The 23,685-nt window shown below is 39.4% G+C and overlaps 1 protein-coding gene across 1 annotated transcript in view; it reads left to right on the top strand.

Moving 5' to 3' along the window:
• LOC128262661 (protein eyes shut) overlaps positions 1–23,685 on the top strand; it is a 55,592-nt gene that overhangs the window by 27,883 nt on the left and 4,024 nt on the right. Inside the window, exons 4-12 of the mRNA XM_052997054.1 lie at positions 3,547–3,699; positions 4,086–6,370; positions 12,980–13,332; positions 17,594–17,866; positions 19,468–19,760; positions 20,336–20,996; positions 21,060–21,223; positions 21,473–22,204; positions 22,604–22,846. Of these exons, the coding sequence (XP_052853014.1) occupies positions 3,547–3,699; positions 4,086–6,370; positions 12,980–13,332; positions 17,594–17,866; positions 19,468–19,760; positions 20,336–20,996; positions 21,060–21,223; positions 21,473–22,204; positions 22,604–22,846 (5,157 nt within the window). The remainder of the gene's footprint in view (positions 1–3,546; positions 3,700–4,085; positions 6,371–12,979; positions 13,333–17,593; positions 17,867–19,467; positions 19,761–20,335; positions 20,997–21,059; positions 21,224–21,472; positions 22,205–22,603; positions 22,847–23,685) is intronic.

Here is a 23,685-nt window from a genome sequence, read left to right as displayed (position 1 = left end):
ATTGAGAAAAGGTAAACCCAGACGATGTGAATTTGGGTTAAAAAGTGTGCGTAAGGGGGGTTGGGTAGTGGCTGGGGTTTTCCTGCTCAGTATTCTCTGTGCTTTCTGTGTGCTTGACCACTTCCTGTATTTGTGCATGAATTGGAGCGTAATATGACATTTCATGTGGAGCACAAAAATCGGGTGAAGAACATAGAGGGAAAAAGGTTCCTGAGGCAACATGTCGTATGAGCAATACAATTAGTTTTTAGAAAAGCTTTAAGCAATTGCAAAACGCATTTATCAAAAGAATAAAATATTTTATTTATACAATAGTTATTTACTAGGTATTTTTATATTTTAAATTACAAATAATATTGTAACAAAAAAAATACATTGTTAGTATTATTAAAAAACATGGCGAACAAAAATTTAAAAATAGCTTTAATTAGCAGCATTTGCATTCCTCATATAAGTGCTTTCATTTTACAACATACATAAAACAAATTGAAATATTTGTAGCATTTTAAGGCCTCTGGTAGCCCCATACCATTGAAATCATAAAGCAAAATGCGATTGCCTCGCTGCGATGGCCATAAACAAATTGAAATGTGCAGCGGCTTGATGGCACTTTATGGTCAGAATGGGGAAATTGAAGCTGTTGCTCCGTAATGGCAGTGAAATACGAGAAAGCGCCAGTCTGGCTGGAAAATCCATTACTCAATCGAAGATCGGGTTTGGGGCAGACGATAAATTAAAATTCGTTTTTTATGTGCCCCATGGAGCAAACAAATAATTTATCCAAGAAACGATATTAAAGAGTTTGATAATTGCAAGTGCCTTGGTGAAAAGACATGTTGTTCAATAAGTAAAAATAAATTGGAGTGTATGTTTTATTTATGACAACATAAAAACACTTGAATGTATGTTCTTATTATTAAAATAATTATACAGAAATTTGTATATTATGAAATTTTTAAAGTAGCAAAATAAGTTTTAAAGCATCAAGTTTGAAATTCAAAACCTACAGCTTGTTTATCTTGAATGTGCATGCAATTTGAGAATTACCTGCATAATTAGCTCTCTAAAATGAGAAACACATCCGGAGCCTTTGGGTCCAGAAGTGTGCAATATTAATAAATTAATTTAGCGCAAGTTGCAAATGAGCATTTTAATGCAAATGCAATCTGAGACCCAGCAGCCTAGAAGTATGCAATATAAATTCGAAGTCAAAACCAAAGGAAATGTGCATACGAACGACTATATTTGCTAGGCAGACACATTCCAGGAGCTGAGCTGAAATCCACAAAAGCACACAAAAGATACAGATATACAAATGTATAACTAAAAGTCGTAGGATACATACATGTATATATACCAACCCGTCATAAGGCAAACAAATGACATCGACTGACATCCTGTACTGTGCTCGCCAGGATTTTGAGTTGCCTTCTTCGCATTCGGTTCCCCTTTACGTGTTGATTTAGTGCTTATGCAAATGTAATATATGTTCAGAGCTTCCCACCCACTGCCCACTTTTTCCCCATCATTTGCATAGACTTACATTATTGTTGCATTATAAACCAGACAGAAGGACCAGACACGCACATTTATCTTTTATGAGGGCTCTTCAGCTGCCATTCTATTTTAGAACTTTTTTTCTGCCCCTCAGTGCATGTATTTTGTATAATTTATGAGTTCAAGTGATAAATTGTTACGCCTTCCCAATTGCAGTCCACTTGAATGCAATTTTCAGCCTTAAATTAAAAAGATTTTTTTCTTCTTTGTCGCATTAATTTGGCCAAAGTGCAGGGGAATTTTCGTATTGTTTCGACACTTTGAAGTATCCTTTTTTGTTTTTTAAGGCAGAGAGTGTAACTTTTTCTTCAGCCCAGACAAGATAGGCAAAGAAACTTTAGTTAAGTGCAGGCGAAAAAAACTTTAAGCATATTTCTCGCCAACTTGTTGCCAAAAAGAGTTTGCCAAGAAAAAGGTGGCAGCGAAAAGAAAACAAAGGCCCAAACTCCAAAAGGCGTTTCTATGCTTTGCAAATAAATTCTCAAACTTCAGCCATAGAAAATATTTCGCTGGCAATAAATTCGCAGGAAGAGCGCGCTCGCACACACACACACATACAGCCCAAAAAATATCACTCATACGCAGCGTTGCACTGGAAAAGGCTGAAACGGAAACGGGAAAGGGGGATTCCCCATCCCATCCCTCTTTTTTGCCCATCTCCGCTGGCGAAGATTGTCTGTCTGTCTGACAGTTGCTGCCTTTTGGCAAAACACTGAGACCAAGTCAACGTCGCTGCAAGTTGTTGAGCAGAAAATTGAAAAGTATTTCCAAGCATTTGTTGCCATTGTTGGCTGTCAAACTGGATACCCCCAGCAGTGCGGATTGCTCTATTCTGAAAATTGAGCATTTCGATTGGGAATAAACGTATGACAAAGTGTTTTGTGTTTATTTTTTTAACCATATTCTACAACATTTTTTATCTTACTTTAAACATGCTAATATTTCATTTATAATTTTTGGTCATTGGCAATCAATTAAACAATCAGTGTAACAAATGCAAAATTTATAACTGAAAAAACTTTTGAATAATGGTCATGCATTTTAAAGACCTCTTAATATGATAAATTTATAAAGCATCAAATAAATAACAATACAAAAATTAAGATTTCAAAAGAGTATTGGCTAAGTTTCCATTTTTCCACTAGTTTTTACCCATTTCTGTTTTCCACTCCATGGACAGAATTTGAAGGACAGCTACAAATTTTGGCATGTGTGCTTTGTATTTAGTGTATGTGGGAGGGATATAGCTCAACGTGTGCGTGTAAATATCCTTTTGAATTGTTTATATTGCTTGAAACCAAATCAGCACTTGTGTAGGGTTTGTTTTGATTGCCATTGATGCGCTTGTACCAAAAACTTTCCACTTTCTTATTTCCTTTTTTGTGAATAAAAAGTACAGAAATAGATTGAAAGGAATTGGATCGATGAGGGAAAAAAGAGAAACTCCCAGTGGCAAATATAATGAAAGGTCATTTAATTGAACTTCAATTGTGCGCACTTGTTTCAGTCGCAGAACCAAAGTGAAACCAAATCCATTGAAAGAAAGGGTTATTTACGGGCTGTAAAAGAACTTACTGAGGGAATTGAATTTCGATTCCACTTCAGTTATTAATTAAAACTGCAACCCTATACTTCCAACAGTTTCTTTCAAAGAGTTTACAGAAAAAATTTTAATTAAAAACCTATAAACTAAAACCACAAAGCTAAAACAATTATTCTTTGATGAAGTAAGTCAAAAGCTAATTGCTACTGGCAGAAACTAATTAAACCTCAAAACAATATCAATAACAGGCATAAATAAATAAATTAAATACATTCCTATAAAGTGGTCTGAAAAAGAACTTTGACCTGCAGATATACATATACGTATACAAATACATATACATATTTCTTTAATTAAAATGCATAACTAACAGTGGGTTGCCCTTTGACCCCCAGACACAAGTAAGGCTATTTGTATTCACATCCTTTCATTTAACTTCGTTGCAGGATCCAATTGCGAGGAGAATGTGGACGAATGCATGTCGAATCCCTGCCAGAATGGCGGCCTTTGTCGGGACAGGACAAATGGCTACATATGCACCTGCCAACCCGGTTATCTGGGCTCTCACTGCGAACTGGATGTGGCCGTCTGCGAGACAGGTGAGTCGCAGTCAGGGTAATGAATGTCAAAACGAGAGGCAAAATGGGTCGGGGCTGTCAAAAAGTAGAAATTTGTTTGGCAGATACGGCAGGCATTAAACAGAAATTAGTGGAAAACGCTGCAATAATTACCCTTAAATATTAAACTTCCACAAAAAGAGGGAAAAACAATTCTTTCCATATAATTTTTAAACACAGAATGAAAAAGGAAACATAAATTCTCAAACTGCAATCAAAGGTTATTAACAATTCTCTTATTTATTCACATATAAACACATGGTTGCATTAAAAAAGCAGAGTGAATTCTTAGGACTAATTAATGTTTTTGATTCAGCTATGCAAATATCTTTAATATGCCAAATATTCTATTATGTTATTTTAAACAGGAACTGGAGCCCGTTGCCAGCATGGCGGTGAGTGCATCGAGGGCCCCGGACTGGAGTTCACCTGCGACTGTCCGGCGGGCTGGCACGGCAGGATTTGCCAGGAGGAGATCAACGAGTGCGCCTCGTCGCCGTGCCAAAACGGAGGCGTCTGCGTGGACAAACTGGCGGCCTATGCCTGCGCCTGTCCCATGGGATACACGGGCATCAACTGCGAGGAGGAGATCCTCATTTGTGCCGACAATCCGTGCCAGAACAATGCCCTGTGTCTGATGGAGGAGGGTGTGCCCACGTGCTACTGTGTCCCCGACTATCATGGCGAAAAGTGCGAGTTCCAGTACGATGAGTGCCAATTGGGTCCACGTTGCATGAACGGCGGTGTTTGCATCGACGGAGTGGACACCTTCTCGTGTTCATGTCCGCCCCTGCTGACTGGCATGCTCTGCGAGTGCTTGATGGTGGGCGAGGAGTCCTTGGACTGCAATTACACGGCACCGGCCACACAAGCTCCGCCCAGGAGGACTACCACCATATCCACAATGGCACCGCCTACAGTGAGGCCTGTCACTCCGCCAGAGACCACTGTACCACCAAGGGTATCTGAAGAGGTGGACATAGTAGTGGTTACCACAACTGCCTCTGTACCAGTAGTGGTTACTCCTGCCGTATCCTCCTCATCCATCTCATCCGAGGAGGCAGTTTCCGTGGAGATCAAAACACCGACTTTGGCTCCACCCGAAAGCGATAGCCAAAGCGTATCCGTGGAGCAGACCACAATTATTCCAGCACAGCCTGAGCCAGAACCAGAAGTTGAACCCAAGCCTCAACCCACACCATCTTCAGAATCGGAAACGGAGGAGGAAATAGTACCAGGAACCACAGCTAGACCAGCAATTAGCAGATCCTCTAGCTCTTCGGAGGAATTGACCAGCATCTATACCACTTTGCCACCTCTACCGGGAAAATCTCTGACCACTTCATCGGCAGAAAGTTCAGGTGAAGTGGTCACCTCCGAGGAATACACAACTGTGCCGCATTTCGAAGTGAGTGGTGAAAGTGGCAGCGACGAGGTCACCACCATGCGACCCACTGCAGCACCCAGCATCACCATACAAGTGGAGGTCACCTCATCCAGCAGCAGCAGCAGCAGCAGCAGTAGCTCGGAATCAGAGGAGTTAGTCACCACACCAGCTCCCGTTTTTGTGCAGAGAGTAACCACAATTGAGACTAGCATCTCCATAGACTATGTCACGCCCACTACGCCGCCGGAAAGCATGCCAGTGCCCAGGCCCACATTTGCCCCAGAGCCACCACTGGATGTGGTGGAAACGACTGCCTCAACGCACCACGTTTGGACGGAGGTGCCCACCACGGCGGCTCCTTTCTTCACCGAATACCCAGCCGAAGTGCTAATCACCACTCATCGAACGAGTGCCGGCAGATTCACCACTGTGCAGCCACCTGCAGGGGTCACCACTGTCCCATCTGTAGATGATTCTTCCGTGGAGTTACCCACACCGCACACGCCCCACATAGTGGTCACCATATTGGATGCAAATGCCACAATACCACCATTGATAACCACAACTGGATTGCCAACAACCTATCATCATCACCACCATCATCACCACGAATCAGAGGGAACCACTCTGCATCCTCTGGAAGAAGATGACCACCATCACCACCACCACCATCATCATCATCATCACGACGAGGTCACCACTCCACTGCCAGTGGAAATGACTACGGGACATCCTCTGCAAACGGAGGACTTGATTGGAGTACAAGAACCTGCTTTGGTGACCACAGTGGAACCGTTTGTGCCGCCCGAGACGACGGTGGTGCCAGTGGTTGTGGTGGTTCCTGTAACTATTCCACCACTTGGAACCACGGCAGCACCTGTTTCTCCGGCGACTACTCCTGCGCCTACTCCGCCACCCACTGAGGCACCAACTACTCTGCCACCCCCTCCACCACCCACTCTACCACCGGTGACACAGCCGCCACCCACCATACCACCCACTCCCCCATCCACGCAGTCCGCACAAACTTTACCGCCACCCACGTCGGTTATAAATGCTTACACCACCCCCGAAGGACCGCCCACTGCAGCCCAAACGAAGCCAACGGCAACGGAGAGCAGCGAGGAGGTGGAGGGCAGCAACACGGTCTCCTCCGGCGGAAGGGGGTCGGGCGGAGTGCCCGAGGAGAAGGCCGGCGACGTCGACTGCATCAAACTGGGCTGCTACAATGGCGGCACCTGCGTCACAACATCCGAAGGATCGCGGGTAAGTAGCCAATTGATTAAGAACACTCAAATATATTGAAGTACAGCAAAAACATTTTAATATTTTGGTATTGTGATCTAAAACATTTTATTAAGACCTTTCAATATTTCTGTCAAATATTATGTTTTATAATTAACGATTTCCCTCAGGAAAATATGAAAATCCTCGACAAATATAAAGAGTATATAGAAGTAGTTTTCCAAAGTGCAGCCAGACGCAGTAGGTCAATCGATTGGCGCCCCAGCACATTGGCACCTTAACGAAATCGAGTTGTTTGTTCGATGCTAAAACAACCAAAAACTAGGTAAAACGAGGCTTCCCAGGGAGCGGATTGTGTGTGAGCAGTCAACTTCACAATTTTCAACCCCATTGAGTTGCTAATTGGCCGTGTTGGAGTTGTGCGCCTCCGGGCTCCGTTTCCAATTCCACCTCCTGACCATTAATAAGTCATTAAATATGCCAGCTAGAGCAGCAATTGCCTAGGCAATAGGTAAATAGTCGAAGTAATTGGGAAGTAAACCGGGAATGGACTACACTCATACCCTGAACATGTAACAAAATGTTTAAGCATAATATTTATGTTCATAAATGGAATTGCCTAAGTTAAGTTTAAATATGTTCAATCCTGAAGGAGTATACAAATTAACGACTTATTGACTCAACAACATAGCCAAGCAACCATTAGCTGCTCTATACTTTATATTTTATAATAACGACAGAAACTGCGTTGCTAGGTTCAAATTCAGTGCCACAGTTAATGCAATTTACTGTTCAGGGAGTCCGAGAGGCTTTAGCCAAACCCTTCAATAGGAAACTCGCCAAACGAGGGCATTTGCTATAACTACTCAAAGGTGTGGCCCACGAGCGAAGCACTAGTGCCAACTGAATTTGCAAATTGACAACCTGAAAGGACCTCGCAGCTGCCCACGAACCGATAGAGAGGCAGATACACAGTTCACAGATGTGAGCTCAACTCATACATAAATAATCACGTAAGCAGGTCCTGTAAGCAGATTTGCTGAGCAGATTGTTGCTAGGCCAACGGACAGTAAAATAATCGAAATACTTGCCTGCTTTAAATGGAATTTATTTCTAGGTGGTAGTGGAAATTACATAGTTAGAATTTTTGGGAATTTTAAAAGGCTCTTATCGTTAGATACAAAATATATAAGTTTAATCCTTTGACATAAAGTGAATATGTATAAAAAAAAAAGTTATAGCTTACTGAGCGTATTTTTGGAAATAGTCAGTAATAAAAAATTGATGAAAATCTGGCAGATTACAAAATGACTGCCAAAAGCAAGTACATTTACTCTACCTCAAATCAAAATCAAAAAATATTTTTTGAAACATATTTTTTCAGGCACATTTCCGGTGAAAACTTTCGCAAACGACCCACTTCCAGACAGTGCTGCTCCCATTTTATCTTACATTTTCGTTGCGTCTGGCTGACAGTTCTCAGAAATGCCAATTGCTCTTGTAAATGAATAGTTAAGAACTTTGGAAATAACAGAAGCATTAAAACCGGCAAAATTTCAGCTGGAAAATCAGACAGCAAATAGCAAAATGCCGGACAAAATGTTCGACAAGCGAAACCACAAAAGCCCTTCCCAGTTAGTTGCTCTAGTTACACTAACAGCCAACAATGGCAGGCCTGCCAAAGTATGCCTATTCAAATATTTATGAAAATACTTGTGGTAATTTTACCCCGAAATATAAAGAGCAGCAAAAGGCTTCAAAAATATATGAACGAGCGAGGGAGCGAATATCGAATGTTGTACCTCGATGGCAAACTGAAAGCCATTAAGCGTAACAAGCATATATGAACATTTACCAGAGAGGCACGAAACAAATTTCCAATGTCTACTAATAACCGGAAAATTGTTCACAAATGATTGCATGTTAGTTCTGCTTTTTTTTTGGTTGAAATTTTGGCAGGAAATTGATAATACGGGGTTGTACTGATTCAGTAAATTCCAAATGATTTCAGTTGCTGAAAATTGTTGCTTAAAATTGTGTTTTCAATATTCTTTGGAATACATTATTAACACATTATTCATAAAACCCTTTTATTTGTTTTTAACTCTGCTAGAGGCAATACAATTTAATAGAATTTGTGAAGGTCATAAAAATATTCACATGCCTAACAAATTCTCACCAATGGCCATGTAATTGTCACCCTCAGGCTTTTTCTCATTTATTATTCATTACCCTTTGAAGGTCAGAGTGTGTTGCAATATCTAGATGGCCACAACCATTAAATATATGGCCATTCATATGTCAGCAAGGGCTTCACCGTTGGCCAAATTAGTAGCACCACATGCAATTCCAGTGTTTTACGACCGAAACGTGAGGCCAATATGGCTTGACAATGTTTGGCTTATTTAAAAGCTCCTACCAAGGTTGGAAAGGATGGCTAGCGTGTGAGTCACTAAAGTGAAAATTGGCAACTACCACCTAGATAATGTAGTTGATATTAATTATTTTTAGATAACAGGGAAAAAACTATAACACTTTTGCTGAATTTTCATATCTTATAGATAAAATTAACCGGTAAGTAATGAAGTCCTAAAGCCAAATTTAAAAAAAAAAAAAAGCATTTTTTTTAGTTTAAATATTTTTTAAAAAATTGTTGAAAAACTTTAAGCCAAAAACTTTAGACACTAATGCAACTAATTAATTCTTCTAATGAGTTAACAAAGCCAGCTTGTAATTTATTTATAAACTTTCGCTGCAGCTTACATAGATCTCCAAAGTGTACCTATGAAAACACAAGCACCCACACACACAAAAACGGGGAAAACCTGGGAAAACCGTGGAAAACAAGGTCGAAAAGCCAACGCATGTGGCCAACATGCTAACATGAAGAAAAAAATTAAATTTTCATAATAAATTTAGCGCTTGAGTGAGTGACACAACACCGCAGGATGAATTTGTTATTGTGTGACACACACTCTCATCCTGCACACACACACACAAATGCAACCCAAGAATACTAAAGCAAATAGAGAAAAGGTGCGGAGAAAATTATTTCACAGAGCATATGCCACTTTATTGTTGCCAAGTAATTTAACTAACTGCGAAAACACTCACGGCAGCTCACACACACTGAAGGCTTTTGTTAATATACAGATTCGCCATTTGTTTACGCTGAGGAAAATAATTATTTATTAAGTATACTAATAAGTATTTAACAGGAAACAGATTAAAATTGCATTTCATGGCATTCATTGCTTTAAATTGATTTCTCGAAATAGCAAGAAAATGTTGTTGTGGCATTCAATTAACCAAAACAATAAGTAACAAGACAATAAAAAAATCAGCTTTAAATTGATTACTGAAATTAACAAGAAAAAGTTTTTATTGAAACATTAATTTTTCATTTCATTTTCTTACAAAGAAAATACTAGCAACAGGTTTTTATAAATCTCTAACAAATATTTTTTCTCAGTGCTGCTTGGTTTGCCATCTCTTTCCATTTCGCCTTTTGCATTTGTATAAAGAGACAAAAAAAAGACTGGCAGAGCGACAGACATACACTTACATATGTCAGCTGTCATATTGGTTAGGCAAGTTTGGGAAATGCGGGGGATTGGGCGGGGGCAGAGTAGATGGAAATGCGTGGGAAATAGGGGCGTGGCAGGAACAAGTGCAGGCAAAGTGGCACTCGCACTCGGCGAAAGTCACTCGTAAAGTGGCATTAAGCACATTGCAAGTGCTACCCCGCCGAGTTTTTGGTTTTGGAAAATGTTTGCCTGACATCTGGCCCCCCATTTTCCTCTTTCCACCCCCTTCCTCGCCCCATTTTCCTGAGGCTCAGTGTGTCTACTGTCTGCATTGCGTTGCTTTTGCCACCGCCAATGCCACTAATGAAAACTTTGTTGAGCCCTTTTAGGCTCCTCCATCACCGCCACATGTCTCCCTGACTTAATGCGTCCTCCACAGCCTCTTTTCCCCATTTCCCCATTTCCCCAAGCATTTCCCCCCTTACCACCCCTTTCAACGTCCTTTTTGAAGAGTGCACTTCAGTCATTCAGGCCATTCCAAGCATTTGCCTGTTGACATTTCCAAAGGCGTGTTACAATTAATTTCCATCTGGCCAACGCAATATAGCGCAAATAGAAAAAAAAAGCGGTGGAAATGCTTGGCCACCAAAGGATTCTAGGAAATCTGTGGGAAAAATCAGGCGTGGGCTCTTGAAATTGAGTGGTTTAAATTATTTTTAGCTTGCTGGTAAGAGCTAATTTGGTTTATGATTTAAAATCAATTAAAACGGATTTGTATGGTTTTATGACTGTGTATATATTTTTCAAATATTATTATTGATGTTTATACTAAATTTGATTCAAACAAATAAAATTGCATTAAGACATATAAATTGCCATATAATATTCATATTTGCACTCGTCAGCAAAGACTCATTTCCGATTTTGCTCCGCTCTGCCACATATATTTAAATCTTAAATCTGCCATATGTATTCCCTTGGCTCATTTTCGTTACATATAATTTTACTTTTTTTCTGGCCTTTTTTGTTTTTGGCCAACATTCATTATACGCCAGCCAAATGCCGCAAGGTCAAAAGCTTTAATTAAAATGTTTCCTGTTAGCAAAGCACATGCGAGTGGAGGCAAATAACAAAAAAAAAAGGCAGCAAGCAAACAGAGTCGGCTAAAATTGTGCGAAAAACTAAATTCAGCCCACTGGTGGCCTCGATACTAAATTTTCCCGTCTTTTTGCAACGCAAACGCAGCTTCACTTGTCTAACAAGAGTGGCACTAAAGCGAAGTTGGGCAAACGCAAACAAAGTTCGCGAATAAACTTTTAGCAAACACTTCAAATAATTGTTATGAAGGCGCTGGCAGCAAGCTAAAAAAAAATTTTAGTATAATTTCAAGGTCGCAAGCGATTGAAAAAATAGGCTAAAATTGAGTTGGCTCTGAAAAGTATGCTATAAAAAAGTGATATGAGCGAAGAACGGAATTGAATTCGGTATAAGGATATGGATATGAAAAATATTCCCAGCAGGAGCATGTTTATAATGTTTTCTGCTGACAAACAAAGCGTGGAAATAAAAACAAAAACAGCGGAAATTTGTTGTGAAGAGAAAAATAATGGGTGGTAAAAAAGAGTTTAAGCCTTTAACACTGGTTCGGTATTTCCGCCGAACAGCGGGGGTGTTGAGAAAACGGTTTTCTTTCGCATGTTAGGTTATAAAAGCTTGAATTATGTCTTTACAGATTGAGAGATTTATGCCACAATTAAGTCTGTCAGCCTTCTATGCTTTATTCGAACATAAATGTTGATGTTTAAAATAAACAGTAGATATATAATTCTTGACCGTCAGTTCACCTTGGTAATGGTTGTAATTACGTCTTTAATAAATGTATACATAATTCATAGTCGTAATTTAAAACATTAGTACAAAACCTGAAGAACAGGTTGGTTACGAAAGTTTTCCATAATTTGTGTCATATATTTTTTAGGCTACTCCCTGAGGCAACTTGCAACATATGAAAAACTTCCCATTAAGAGGTTGTCATTTTACCACCCTAAACACAAAGGCTATGCCACGTAACTGTTAGACTACTTCCCCTACATCATCCTACTTTCCCGACTTTCTTACACTTAATTTGCTCAATTTGAGGGGTGGAGAAAAAATCGGGAAAAAGTTTTCGGTGCCTTTTCCAATTTTTCCCTTTTCCCAACCCCCTTTTTTCCGTGGCTCGCCTGTTGCAGTTTTCTCCTTGCACTTTAAGTGTCCCTTGGTGCGGCATAAATTATTAAAACCAGGACAATGAACAAGTCGAAGTGGAAGCCGATAACGAAGGCGAAGGCAATGCCGCCGAGAGCCAAAAAGTTAATTCATATTACTTTTCAATTTATTGGCATTTTTCGAACGTGCTCTTCTTATTGAAAGGCGACCAGAAGTCGTCGTCTATCGCAGAGGGGTGGGCAGAAATTAAATTAAAATTGTTCAAGTTCTGTTCCGCTTTTGGGCGCGACTTTCCCATAAGTTTTGGAGCGAAGTTCGGGCTGTAAATATTTTGTAGCTACTCGAAAATATGTGCATTGAAAGTGTAAGATAAATTATCACGGAACCAATAGTATAGCCTTTGGCTTTTGTGGTGCTGCAATTGGTTATTTGAAACGTATTTTTTAATTTTAAATATTTTTAAAGTTTAAATTATAATTATTGTAAATGGGGATTATTAGGAAGAGAATTTAAATAAACACTCTTTATATTTGTTACAAATTTTTGAGGAAAAACTAATAATAGTGATTCCTTAAAAAGAAAGAACTGATAAAAATGGAATAGACAAATTAAATAATAAATTAATCAAAAATGTCAATTAAAGTATTTAAATTGATCCGAAAATTCATTATATGCATTATATAAAAATATAAGACAACAAAACCTATTTTTAAAATAGTCAAATTTGACGAATATCAAATCAAAAAATATTTCAATTGAGTACCAAAATTTAAAATACTTATAATTTTTTTTTTATATAAACATAGATTGAACTGAGTTACTATAGAACTGAGTTACAACTAGAATGTTGTATTTTTCGATGTTTATTTAATTTATTTTCTTTATATTTTTCCAGTGCGTTTGTCGCTTTGACCGGCAAGGTCCTCTATGCGAGCTGCCAATCATCATCCGAAACGCAGCTTTCTCTGGCGACTCGTACGTGTCGCACCGCATCTACAAGGACATCGGGGCGCACGAGTCCTTGGACGCCGTGCTGCCCATGCACATCCAGCTGAAGGTGCGAACGCGGGCCACCAACGGACTGATCATGCTGGCTGCAGCCCAGGGAACAAAGGGGGGTCACTACATGGCCCTATTCCTGCAGAAAGGACTCATGCAGTTCCAGTTCTCCTGCGGATTGCAGACGATGCTGCTAAGCGAACTGGAAACGCCGGTGAACACCGGCCACGAAATTACCATTCGAGCTGAGTAAGTGAAAAGTGTCGACCACGGAATGCAATTACGCGTGTACATACACCGGGGGCAAAATTCGTAGAATGCGATGGACCAAAGTTCCTTGAGTTTATCGAAAAAAATTAAGGTTTTTCTTACCATAAAAGGGCCAAAATATTTGACCAACGCTTCAACTACACAAAAAAAAAATGTCAGTAGAAACAAAGTAAAGTTTTTACCATTGAATAACATTATCTTTTTGATTTCTTTCTTTAAATATTCTCTTAGAACGTAAACGACAAAAAATTCAAAATAGTGTTTTATCTCAACGAGTATTATTTCTTATTCATATTTTTTTTCTGTGTATTGCAAACTCTTGCACACGAATTCTATTTAAGGCCGATTTCTCCAAGTGAAGGTACGCAACCTCAATTTGCGGATGATTGAGAGGGACGGCGACAACTGTCGGCATGTTAATTAACTTTTTAAAAAGCGAACGCGGCAAGGTGGAGGTCAGCATATGGTTCAGTGTCAGGGGGCAGGCGACCAGGCGGTGAGGCGGTCAAACGGCCAGGACATTGCCCATTAAACGTGGCTCGCTCGGGATTCCCATCTCGTCCTCAGTTCGTCCGCAGAGGCCACAAATTATAATGCTTCAAGTGTAGAATAAATTGCAGTTTTTTAGCTTCTTCTCTGCGCTGGCCTTCCACTTACCATTTCCGCTCGCCCATTTCCTTGGACATTAAATCCTGCGGGGCATCCGTTTGCCATCCATGCGTAATTAGTTGGAGATTTTTCCTTGCTGGCTCCTCTTCTTTTATTTTTCCTTGGTTGAAAATTTAATTTACCTCATTTTCTATGCTCACAACGAGTGAGGCCTCTGGGAGAGGGCGGACTCGTGCGTAATTAATCGTTTAACTAACATTTCCTGGCCAAAGCCAACACTTGGCAAATGTAAGGAAAATGAGCAAACTGATTTAAAAGTTATTCAAATATTTTCACTATCGTAGCGAATTATAACCAGAATGGAAAAATAAAGTTTAAATTATATTTGGCTTGCATCAGATGTGCGAAAGTATAAGTTAAAAGGCGTACAGATTTAGAAACATTAAAAGATAATTTAATAAAAAAGTTGAAAAATGAATGAATGAAAAATCGCTTATTCTGGAAAAATGAGGAAAATAATTGTTAAATTGAAAAAGAAGGGTTGAAATCAATCCCTTAACCCTTTTCCCTTTTTACAACGTGTTGACTTAATGGACTTTAAAGTGTCCTGCAAAATTTAAATGACCATCAAGCCATCATCAAATTGTCAGCAAATCAAAAGCCACAAACACTCAATTGTCTGTAAGGAAAATCGGTTGTTTACAATTCAGCTGTGAGCAATTACCTAAAAATTGCCATCAAATTGATGGGTTAAACGCATATGGAAAATGTAAAAAAAAAATAAAGCTGTACTAAGAGAGTACAAGGCAAATCTGGGAAAATGGAGCTCCCAAGGCGAATCAAGGATATACGAAACGTTGCCATAAACAGGACATTAAGGAATAAATATATATATCAAAAAGTAGGACAAAGAGTGAGCGAGACTGCTGCCCATATAAATAATTTACCAAAGGGAGAACAATGAGCGAAAGTGAGAGGCAGCGAGGGGACGCATTCACATTTTACGACTATCGAATCGACCACAAATTTACTTTTTAGCACTTGGTCCCAGCTCGGGGCGATCCAATGTCCGATTTTAAGGGCCATCTCGTTCTATATTCACGTGCACTGCGAAAAATCAGGGCATTAAACATTAGCTTTACACTGTCAACTATTAACTTTAAAAATACAATTTATAAAAATATACTTTAGGCTTCTTTCAAAATTTAGCTTATAAGAATTTCTTTTAGGATTTTAAGCACAGGTGTTAATTTTCCATTGTAATTAGTATTATTTTAAACACAGATAAAGATTTTTTTTGGCATTGATATTAATTCTCATTAAACGTAAAATCGAAATTTAAGTGTTATTAAGAGATATTTTCGTTTTAAATATTCTTCTAAAAAAATATTCCATGTTCATTAATAATTTGTAGCTATATTTTTTCCCTGTGCACTTATATTATATTACTTTCCTTCTTTCGCTTTGCTGGGTGTTGTTTTTGTGTTTTGGTCTGGCAAGTGGATTTACGAGCAACAAATTTATGTTCGTTGCCTATTTTTATTTGGCTTGCGTGCTTAATCGCCCGAGCAGAGGGAGCAGAAAGGACTTTTTCGCCCGGGGGACATTCGATGACGATGATGACGATGTCGGCCCTTCGATGAACTATAGTAGGCCAGCCCCTTTTGGGAAATCTAACCATGGGCGGGCGAATCCCTCTTTCAATCTCTAATGACCCAAATGCCCGGCGCAATTGACATTTTAGTTAAGGACCTTCATTGAACTGGTGTTGCGCACAATTAGTGTAATTAGAAAGCAATAACAATTACCGTTAGTCGAGTCTAATTGCGGCCACATTTCTTTCCGCTTTCAACGGGAGTTTCGTTTTAATTATGGCAAAATTCGCCTAATACAATTCTCGACTTAAGTTCATTAATTAGAATGAGTTGCTTTACTTGGCAGTTTCCGCAGCCAAGAACTTTTCAATAGAATTCAATTGGGCGTGTCAATAAATTATATTCAAGGATTTGCCACCGCCTTTCACGCCCAAGAAAAATGAACACCCTTGAATGTAAACAATGCTAATTTAATTTGTTGTTCAGTCAAATGTAGCTATTGAACTTTAAATAACATTGAAAGGAAGTTGGGATTTTTGGTTTTGCCTCAATAATGGAACTAGAAAGGGTGATTAATTTTGGCTTTATAAAAGGGGCTTACATTAAGGGGCTTTGAAATTTAAATTGCATAAATTTTGCTCACTTTAAACAATGGATAATATAGTCAGCGCCTAAAGAATAAAGTGTCCAAACTATTTTCGATTTTCCTGCCAAATTTATTTAAAGAAAACAAAAGGAAAATCGCCGTCAAAAGCATTTTACATAAGTTGTAAAAACTAAATGCAATCAGACAAAACTTTTTTCATCTGGCCAGCATATGGGAAACTTTTTTACAGCTTTTCCTGCCTACATAAAATAACAATAAAATATGTGTCCTTCTGCAGTCATTTATTGCACTGGCTTTTTGGCATTAAAATGTCTACATTCAAATGCAATAAACGCGAAGATATGAATCCCAGTTCGTCCATCTGCAAACAGATGCTCCAAGCCCCAAAACCGAACAAAAAGGGAAAACTCTTCCACTGACAACAAATAAAATCAGAAATACTGCAGATGAGTCCTCCACAACGAAGGCCATTCAAATAAAAGCAGGTGACATTCGACCAAGCGGAGCAATAAAAATTGGTGGCCCCTTACAGAAAAGGGGGAAATTCTCCGGGTAACTCCAACCTGAGCTTTTACCTCTGTCACATCAAAGGGCCGGTAAAAAATTCCATACCATCGCGGGACATGCGAAACAAAAATTTGACAGTCGATTGACATTACAGCCAATTGTTAGACGAAGTGGAAAAGGATATGACCAGGGGACAGTGGCTTGAGTCCAGAGTACATTAATAAATTTATACTTTTTAATTGGGTAAAGGTATGTTTCTGGTTAGTATAGTAGAGCGTATAGAGGAAATAATAGTTCAAAGCTTTTTAGATTTGTTTTAACAACATTATTATTATTATATTAGTATAAAATAATTGCAAAACCATTATGTGTAAAAAACAATAGCTAAGAATTTGACAGAAATTTAATTATAAGTTTAATGGCAGAAGCATTGAAAATTAAAAAAAAAATGGTTTGAGGTAGATTTGTCACAATAGTTAAGGAGTTTAATTTAATTTACATTGACCTATTTTTTTCTAAAACCCTGTTTAACAATTATTAACCCACTGTAAATACTTTTTGGGGGTCCTGCTAAAGTTGCCTACGTTGAAAGGCCAAAAGGCAAAAGGTAGCCATGGATATAACAGATAGCTGGCAGGACCCTTTTTTGGGTGGATGCGGGAAATCGCAACGCAGGATGGTGGATTGTGGTGTCATAAATATTTTCACGCATCGGCATGTTGGGAATTTCCCCTCTAAAGTCGTCTCTAAAAGTCGGGAATGCAGGGAGTGTCACCCGCGTAAAAGAAAAGTTCTGCGTATTAAATATTTCATGCACTATAGTACCAGAAAAAAAAATGTAAAAATGAAATGGTAAAAGGTAAAAGGTAGAAGGTAAACAGAAAAAGAGCTAAAGGAATGCCTCGAATTTCCCCTTTTGCAGATTGGACTTCAGCCGGAATTACACACACTGCAACGCCTCGCTGCTGGTGAACGACACGCTGGCCATGTCCGGGGATCAGCCCACCTGGCTGAAGCTCCTGCCCCCGCGCCTCCACACCCCCGAGGTTATACTGAACACCTGGCTGCACCTGGGCGGAGCGCCCCAGGCGCCGATTGGCCTGATTATCGAATTGCCGCCGGCGCAGAGTGGCACCGGCTTCACCGGCTGCCTCCATACGCTGCGCATCAACGGACAGGCTCGCGATATATTCGGGTGAGTTTGCCCTTTGGGTACACCAAAAAAAAAGACATATCATAGGATTAGCCGCTTGACAGAAACCTTAAAGTGTTTTTAAAAATATGCACATACTTAAATAAAATATATAACTACATAAGTAAAAATTAGATTACAATGTTAATAAAAATATTATAGTTATTAAAAAACAACAAGATAGAGTTATCTTCTTTTTTAGGAATTTATTATTAGTAAAAAGGTTACTATTATTTTTTACCGAATTAGTAAGGGTATAAAGAATATTTCTCGCTGTGCTCCTTCTTAACCTCCATTCCAACTTTCCATTTTTTTTGGCCCTCTGGGCACTTCGAACGCTGGACCATGGCTAATGAACAGCGCCCAAAAAGTTACGACTTCTTTTGGGCCGATAGAGTGGGGGGAGTGAATGAATATATCTCCGCCGGGGGCACCTCTTAAACAGTAATGCCTCTTACACTCTTCCGGAAACCCAAAGGCGCAACGCCGCAGAAAAGGCGGGAATAAAACGAAACCATCAAAATGACGACCCACAAAGTTGCAGGTGGGGAAAACCTTTGAAGAAGTTGCAGTAAAGGCCGAATTATACGGCCACCGAACGTTAAGAACTTTTTTTCGTAGGTACATGGAAAAATTAACTCTGCTTACGTGCGAAGATAAACCGCAAAATGACCGAGGGGCTACATATAGTATTCATGGCTAATTAACCCAAAGACCATATATACTTATAGGCCACGTATGTGTCTGTCCACTGGGAGTGGTAAAAATAAACAGAAGTGCAGAATTCAAATTAGATATAAATTAGCTCTGTTTTTGACAGCACTTAATTCTTATTAAATAAAGTAAAAATAATATTCATTAAACTTTCTAGTTTCTGCTTCAAGTGCTGAAGCTGCTAACAAGTCTTTTACTATTATAAATGCAACAGGAGCTCTTAACGAATACCCTGCTACCGTAGATTTCCAGTTTCTTTATTAAAGGCACTTCTTAACCTTAAAAGAAATAGCCATGCTAAAAGCTTATATATTATGGCCTCTTAGTAAGTTTACCAGTGAAAATGCAACAAAGTCAGCTCGATGAAAAGGACATCTCAAAGGAGATGAAATGGGAATGGGGATGGGGACTGGGAAAGATGTCAGCGAATGCGGAAGCCATTCGTCAGTGTGCAACGTTCATAAAAGCGCGAACACAAACAGATGGCCCAAATGCACAGGGTCGGGGGAAAAGGGGGTCGAAAAAGAGGGAGGACGGGACCTTCACATCCGTGTCGACAGCGTTGACAGCTGTGGGCTGTTTGTCAAATGGCGCACAAGGATGGCGAAAAGGACACTCCGTCCATGGTATTGGCATGTTGAATTAGCCAAGCTCATGAAATTAGCTGCGACACCTAACTCATCGCCCTGTCTTAAATCTGCACTGAGAAAAAAATGTTTCAGAAAATCAATGGGAAATTTAGTAATTAAATTGTTAATCATTTCACAAAGGAAAAGGTTAAATGTATATGTTATATAGTTATATTTTCTAAATATTAAAAATAAATCATAGATTATTTTTAATAGAAAATAAATTCCCTACTAAATTGACTGAACATTTTTTCAATGTAGGGATGCTTTGGATGGTTTTGGCATCACGGAATGCGGCTCTTTGGCCTGTCTATCGAGTCCTTGTCGCAATGGCGCCGCCTGCATCAAGATCGAGACCAACGATCTGGACGAGAACGGCGAGAAGGCGGAAAAGTGGAAGTGCAAATGCCCCACGGGCTACATGGGACCCACCTGCGAGATATCCGTGTGCGAGGACAACCCGTGCCAGTACGGTGGAACCTGCGTACAATTTCCAGGCAGCGGCTACCTCTGCCTGTGTCCGCTGGGCAAACACGGCCACTACTGCGAACACAGTAAGTATTATATGTATTATATGATTTAGTTTATAAATTAGTTATAAAGGTTATGTTAAACTTACCGGTACTGAAAGTGCTGCAACAGTCAAATTTTAGTATCCAAACCTGAAATTAAAAAAGGATAATTATTAAAGACCATAAATATTTTCTTCGCCCATGCTTAATCGAACGAATACAATTTAATCTGAATAAGAAAATAAAAAATGATTATCTTAACCTTAATAAGATATTAGTTGTTTTTTTTTAATACAGAAAAATATTTTACGATCTCTTTTTAAAAATTATACAAATCACTAATTTGCATATACAAGAAGACTATAATGAGTTTTTTAGGTATTAATTGTTTTTTGTAATGAACCATTTTTCTTGCTATCAAGAAACAATTTACATCTCATTTAATATTTAAGATATATTAAAAAAAACCAAGGCAAAACATTGCCAAGCGAAATTACTTGTATGTAATGTTTCCTATATGTAAACAAATTATTTGGTTATATTGTACTCTTCCAATTTTTAATTAAACTTCAAAAATTCCTTAATAATTCTTGTAAATGTCTGATTATTTTTTTTAGATCTGGAAGTGGCCCTGCCCTCCTTTTCCGGCAGTGTCAATGGACTCTCCTCGTTTGTGGCCTACACGGTGCCCATACCCCTCGAATATTCCCTGGAGCTGAGCTTCAAGATTCTGCCGCAAACCATGTCGCAGATTTCACTGCTGGCCTTCTTCGGCCAGTCGGGCTATCACGACGAGAAGAGCGATCACCTGGCGGTGAGCTTTATCCAGGGATACATAATGCTCACATGGAACCTGGGAGCTGGACCTCGTCGGATTTTCACCCAGAAACCTATTGATTTTCGGCTGGATGCGCCTCGAGTTCCCTACGAGATCAAAGTGGGACGCATTGGTCGACAGGCTTGGCTTTCGGTGGACGGCAAGTTCAATATTACGGGTCGTTCGCCCGGCAGTGGCAGTCGCATGGATGTGCTGCCCATTTTGTATCTGGGAGGACATGAGATAGCCAATTTCAATACGCTGCCGCACGATCTGCCATTGCACTCGGGATTCCAGGGATGTATCTACGATGTGCAGTTGAAGGCGGGACAGGTCACGGTGCCGCTGCAGGAGACGCGTGGGGTTAGAGGTCGCGGGGTGGGTCAATGTGGCACCAGGGAATGCCATCGCCACGCCTGCCAGCACGATGGTGCCTGCCTGCAGCATGGAGCAACCTTTACGTGAGCTCTAGTTTCGGGGTAATTTTAATTGCAAACTAATTTTTAATTTTTCGTTCTAATTAGCTGCATCTGCCAGGAGGGCTGGTATGGTCCACTCTGTGCCCAGCCCACGAATCCGTGTGACTCCTTCAACAATAAATGCTACGAGGATGCCACCTGTGTGCCACTGGTCAATGGCTACGAGTGTGATTGTCCAGTGGGACGAACGGGCAAAAACTGCGAGGAGGGTAAGTTTTCAGAATACCTTAAGTAAAAAAAGACAACACAAGAATGTTTTCAAGTTGTACAAAATGTAAATTTGTATATAGTCAAACATTAAATAATTTAATAGACTTGGTCAACAACATTTTAGAAGTTGACCGATATTATTGAATTTAAACATTTTCAAATGATTAAACATTTTACAAATAAATATTTATAAAATTTAATTTTTGATAGTGAATTTAATTTTACTATTTATTAACTATTACCCTTAGTAATCCGTTCCCTGAGCGATGTATCCCTAACCGGCAGACGTTCGTACTTGGCGGTTCGTTGGCCATATTTATATGATGGTGGTGATAAACTGGGTGCCAAACGCTCCCAAATGGTCAGCTACAGGAACTTTACCAAGAAGCTAATGCCCCCGAAACCGATTACTACGCCCAGCACCCATTTTGTGATGAAACTACTGAATGAGGTGGAAAAACAGCGAAGTTTCTCGCCAGTTCCTTTGATGGGATCGAAAACCTTCGAGGAGCACCACCGAGTACAGTTCTTCTTTATCGAGTTCCAATTGCGACCGCTCTCGGAAAGAGGATTACTACTGTACTTTGGCACTCTGAACAACAATCAGGACAAGAAGATTGGCTTTGTATCCCTATCGCTGCAAGGTGGTGTGGTGGAGTTCAGGATCTCAGGACCAAGTACCCATGTCACGGTGGTGCGGAGTGTGCGGATGTTGGCCATCGGCGAGTGGCACAAGATCAAGATGGCGCAGCGAGGCAGATGGCTCACATTGTGGGTGGAGGGCAGCGCCTCATCGGCCTTGGCCCCATCCGCCGAGGTGCTGGTCGAACCGGACTCCCTGCTCTACATTGGCGGACTGAAGGATGTGTCCAAGCTGCCGCACAACGCCATCTCCGGATTCCCGATCCCCTTCAGAGGATGTGTCCGCGGACTGGTGGTCAGCGGAACTCGCATTGTGCTCAACGAAACCAACATTGTGGGTGCGTAATCTTAATGGGTCTCTAAGTTAAACTTACACAGAGAAAAAGAGCTATAAATTCGACGTTTTTACGCTAGATTTTTCAGTTTATGATCGTCATGTATTTAAATATTCATTTAATATTATATTTTCTCAAACCTTATCTATCCAATTATATTCAATGATTTTACATATATTTTTTACAATTAAATAAGCTTTAAGGATTATAAGATTAATTATAAATTTAAAATTTTAAAACTTAATGGCCCATAACACAAATTAAACGAAACAAATTTTGGTGTACAATGTGAAATGTTTAAAAAATTAATAAGAAATATCTTCTTGATTTATAATATTCATAAGTTCATAACTAATTGACTAATCAAATTAATTTCTAAATTAATTTATATTTATTTAACAGAATCGCGCAATATTCGAGACTGTGATGGCACCGCCTGTGGCGGAGATTCCTGCGAATCCGGCGGACATTGTTGGCTGGACGAGAAGCTGCAGCCGCACTGCATCTGCCCGGAATATGCAAAAGGAGATCGCTGCGAATATTCGGAGACGTGCAAGCTCATTCCGTGCAAAAATAATGGCCGATGTTTGAGAAGTGGACGCTGTTCGTGTCCAAATGGCTGGGGCGGCTTCTACTGCGAAATTGGTGAGTGCTTCGAAAATAATTACAAAGTAACCGAAAAAGGTGAATAACCTTAGGAACATCGGGTGCAGCTTATGATTCAGTGAGTTTTCAACAAAAACGAGGTTTAGTTACAGTAGCTATAAATCATATTAATGGCGAGAAAAACAAGTTTCATAAATCTTCGCACTGCTTCAAGTTCAATTCTCAAAATTGTGTCACGAGTAAAAGTTTGTTTTCGCAATTCCTACAGAAGCTAAAATGATTTTATTGTTTATGATCTCTTTTTGTGAGTTTTGTTCTGCGGAGTTTTCGGGGCAAACAAGTTTTGAAACCGCAGAGTAGAACAACATTATTATTATAATTAGAGATTGACGGCAGCAGAAAATAACCATTAACGGCGGCATTTGGATTCTGGATGGTTCAGTGCACAGCGGGGTCAGGAAGTTGGTTGGCCAAAAAAAAAACACCGAAATTAGCGATCTGTGATTCACAACAAAAGCAATAACTGCCCACAAAAAAATAACTATAAATCCGAATGTTAATAGAAACGGAGAATAATTAAAACTTGTCATGACTCAAAGTTGAATGCTCTCGTTTTTTTCGAACTAATTTACATAGCTATGGCATAGAAGACTATTTCTTTATATTAATCAGTAATAAATTTAACCATATTTACTAACAAATAATTACAAATTTAATTTATTAAACTAAACTTGGCTGTAATGTTCCGGAATTTGCTATGCTGAATTTAAAATAACTCAAATAAATTAATTTTACACATAGGTTTGTGTTGGCTAAAAATTAAATAAAGTTAATTATTTATTCAAATAAATTGGTCAATTTTTTTTGAACTCAACAAG

The sequence above is a fragment of the Drosophila gunungcola genome, unplaced genomic scaffold, assembly GCF_025200985.1.
Source record: "Drosophila gunungcola strain Sukarami unplaced genomic scaffold, Dgunungcola_SK_2 000001F, whole genome shotgun sequence".
Taxonomy (NCBI): Eukaryota; Metazoa; Arthropoda; class Insecta; order Diptera; family Drosophilidae; genus Drosophila; species Drosophila gunungcola.
Note: the sequence above shows the minus strand (reverse complement) of the source record. Positions and strands in the feature narration are given on the sequence as shown.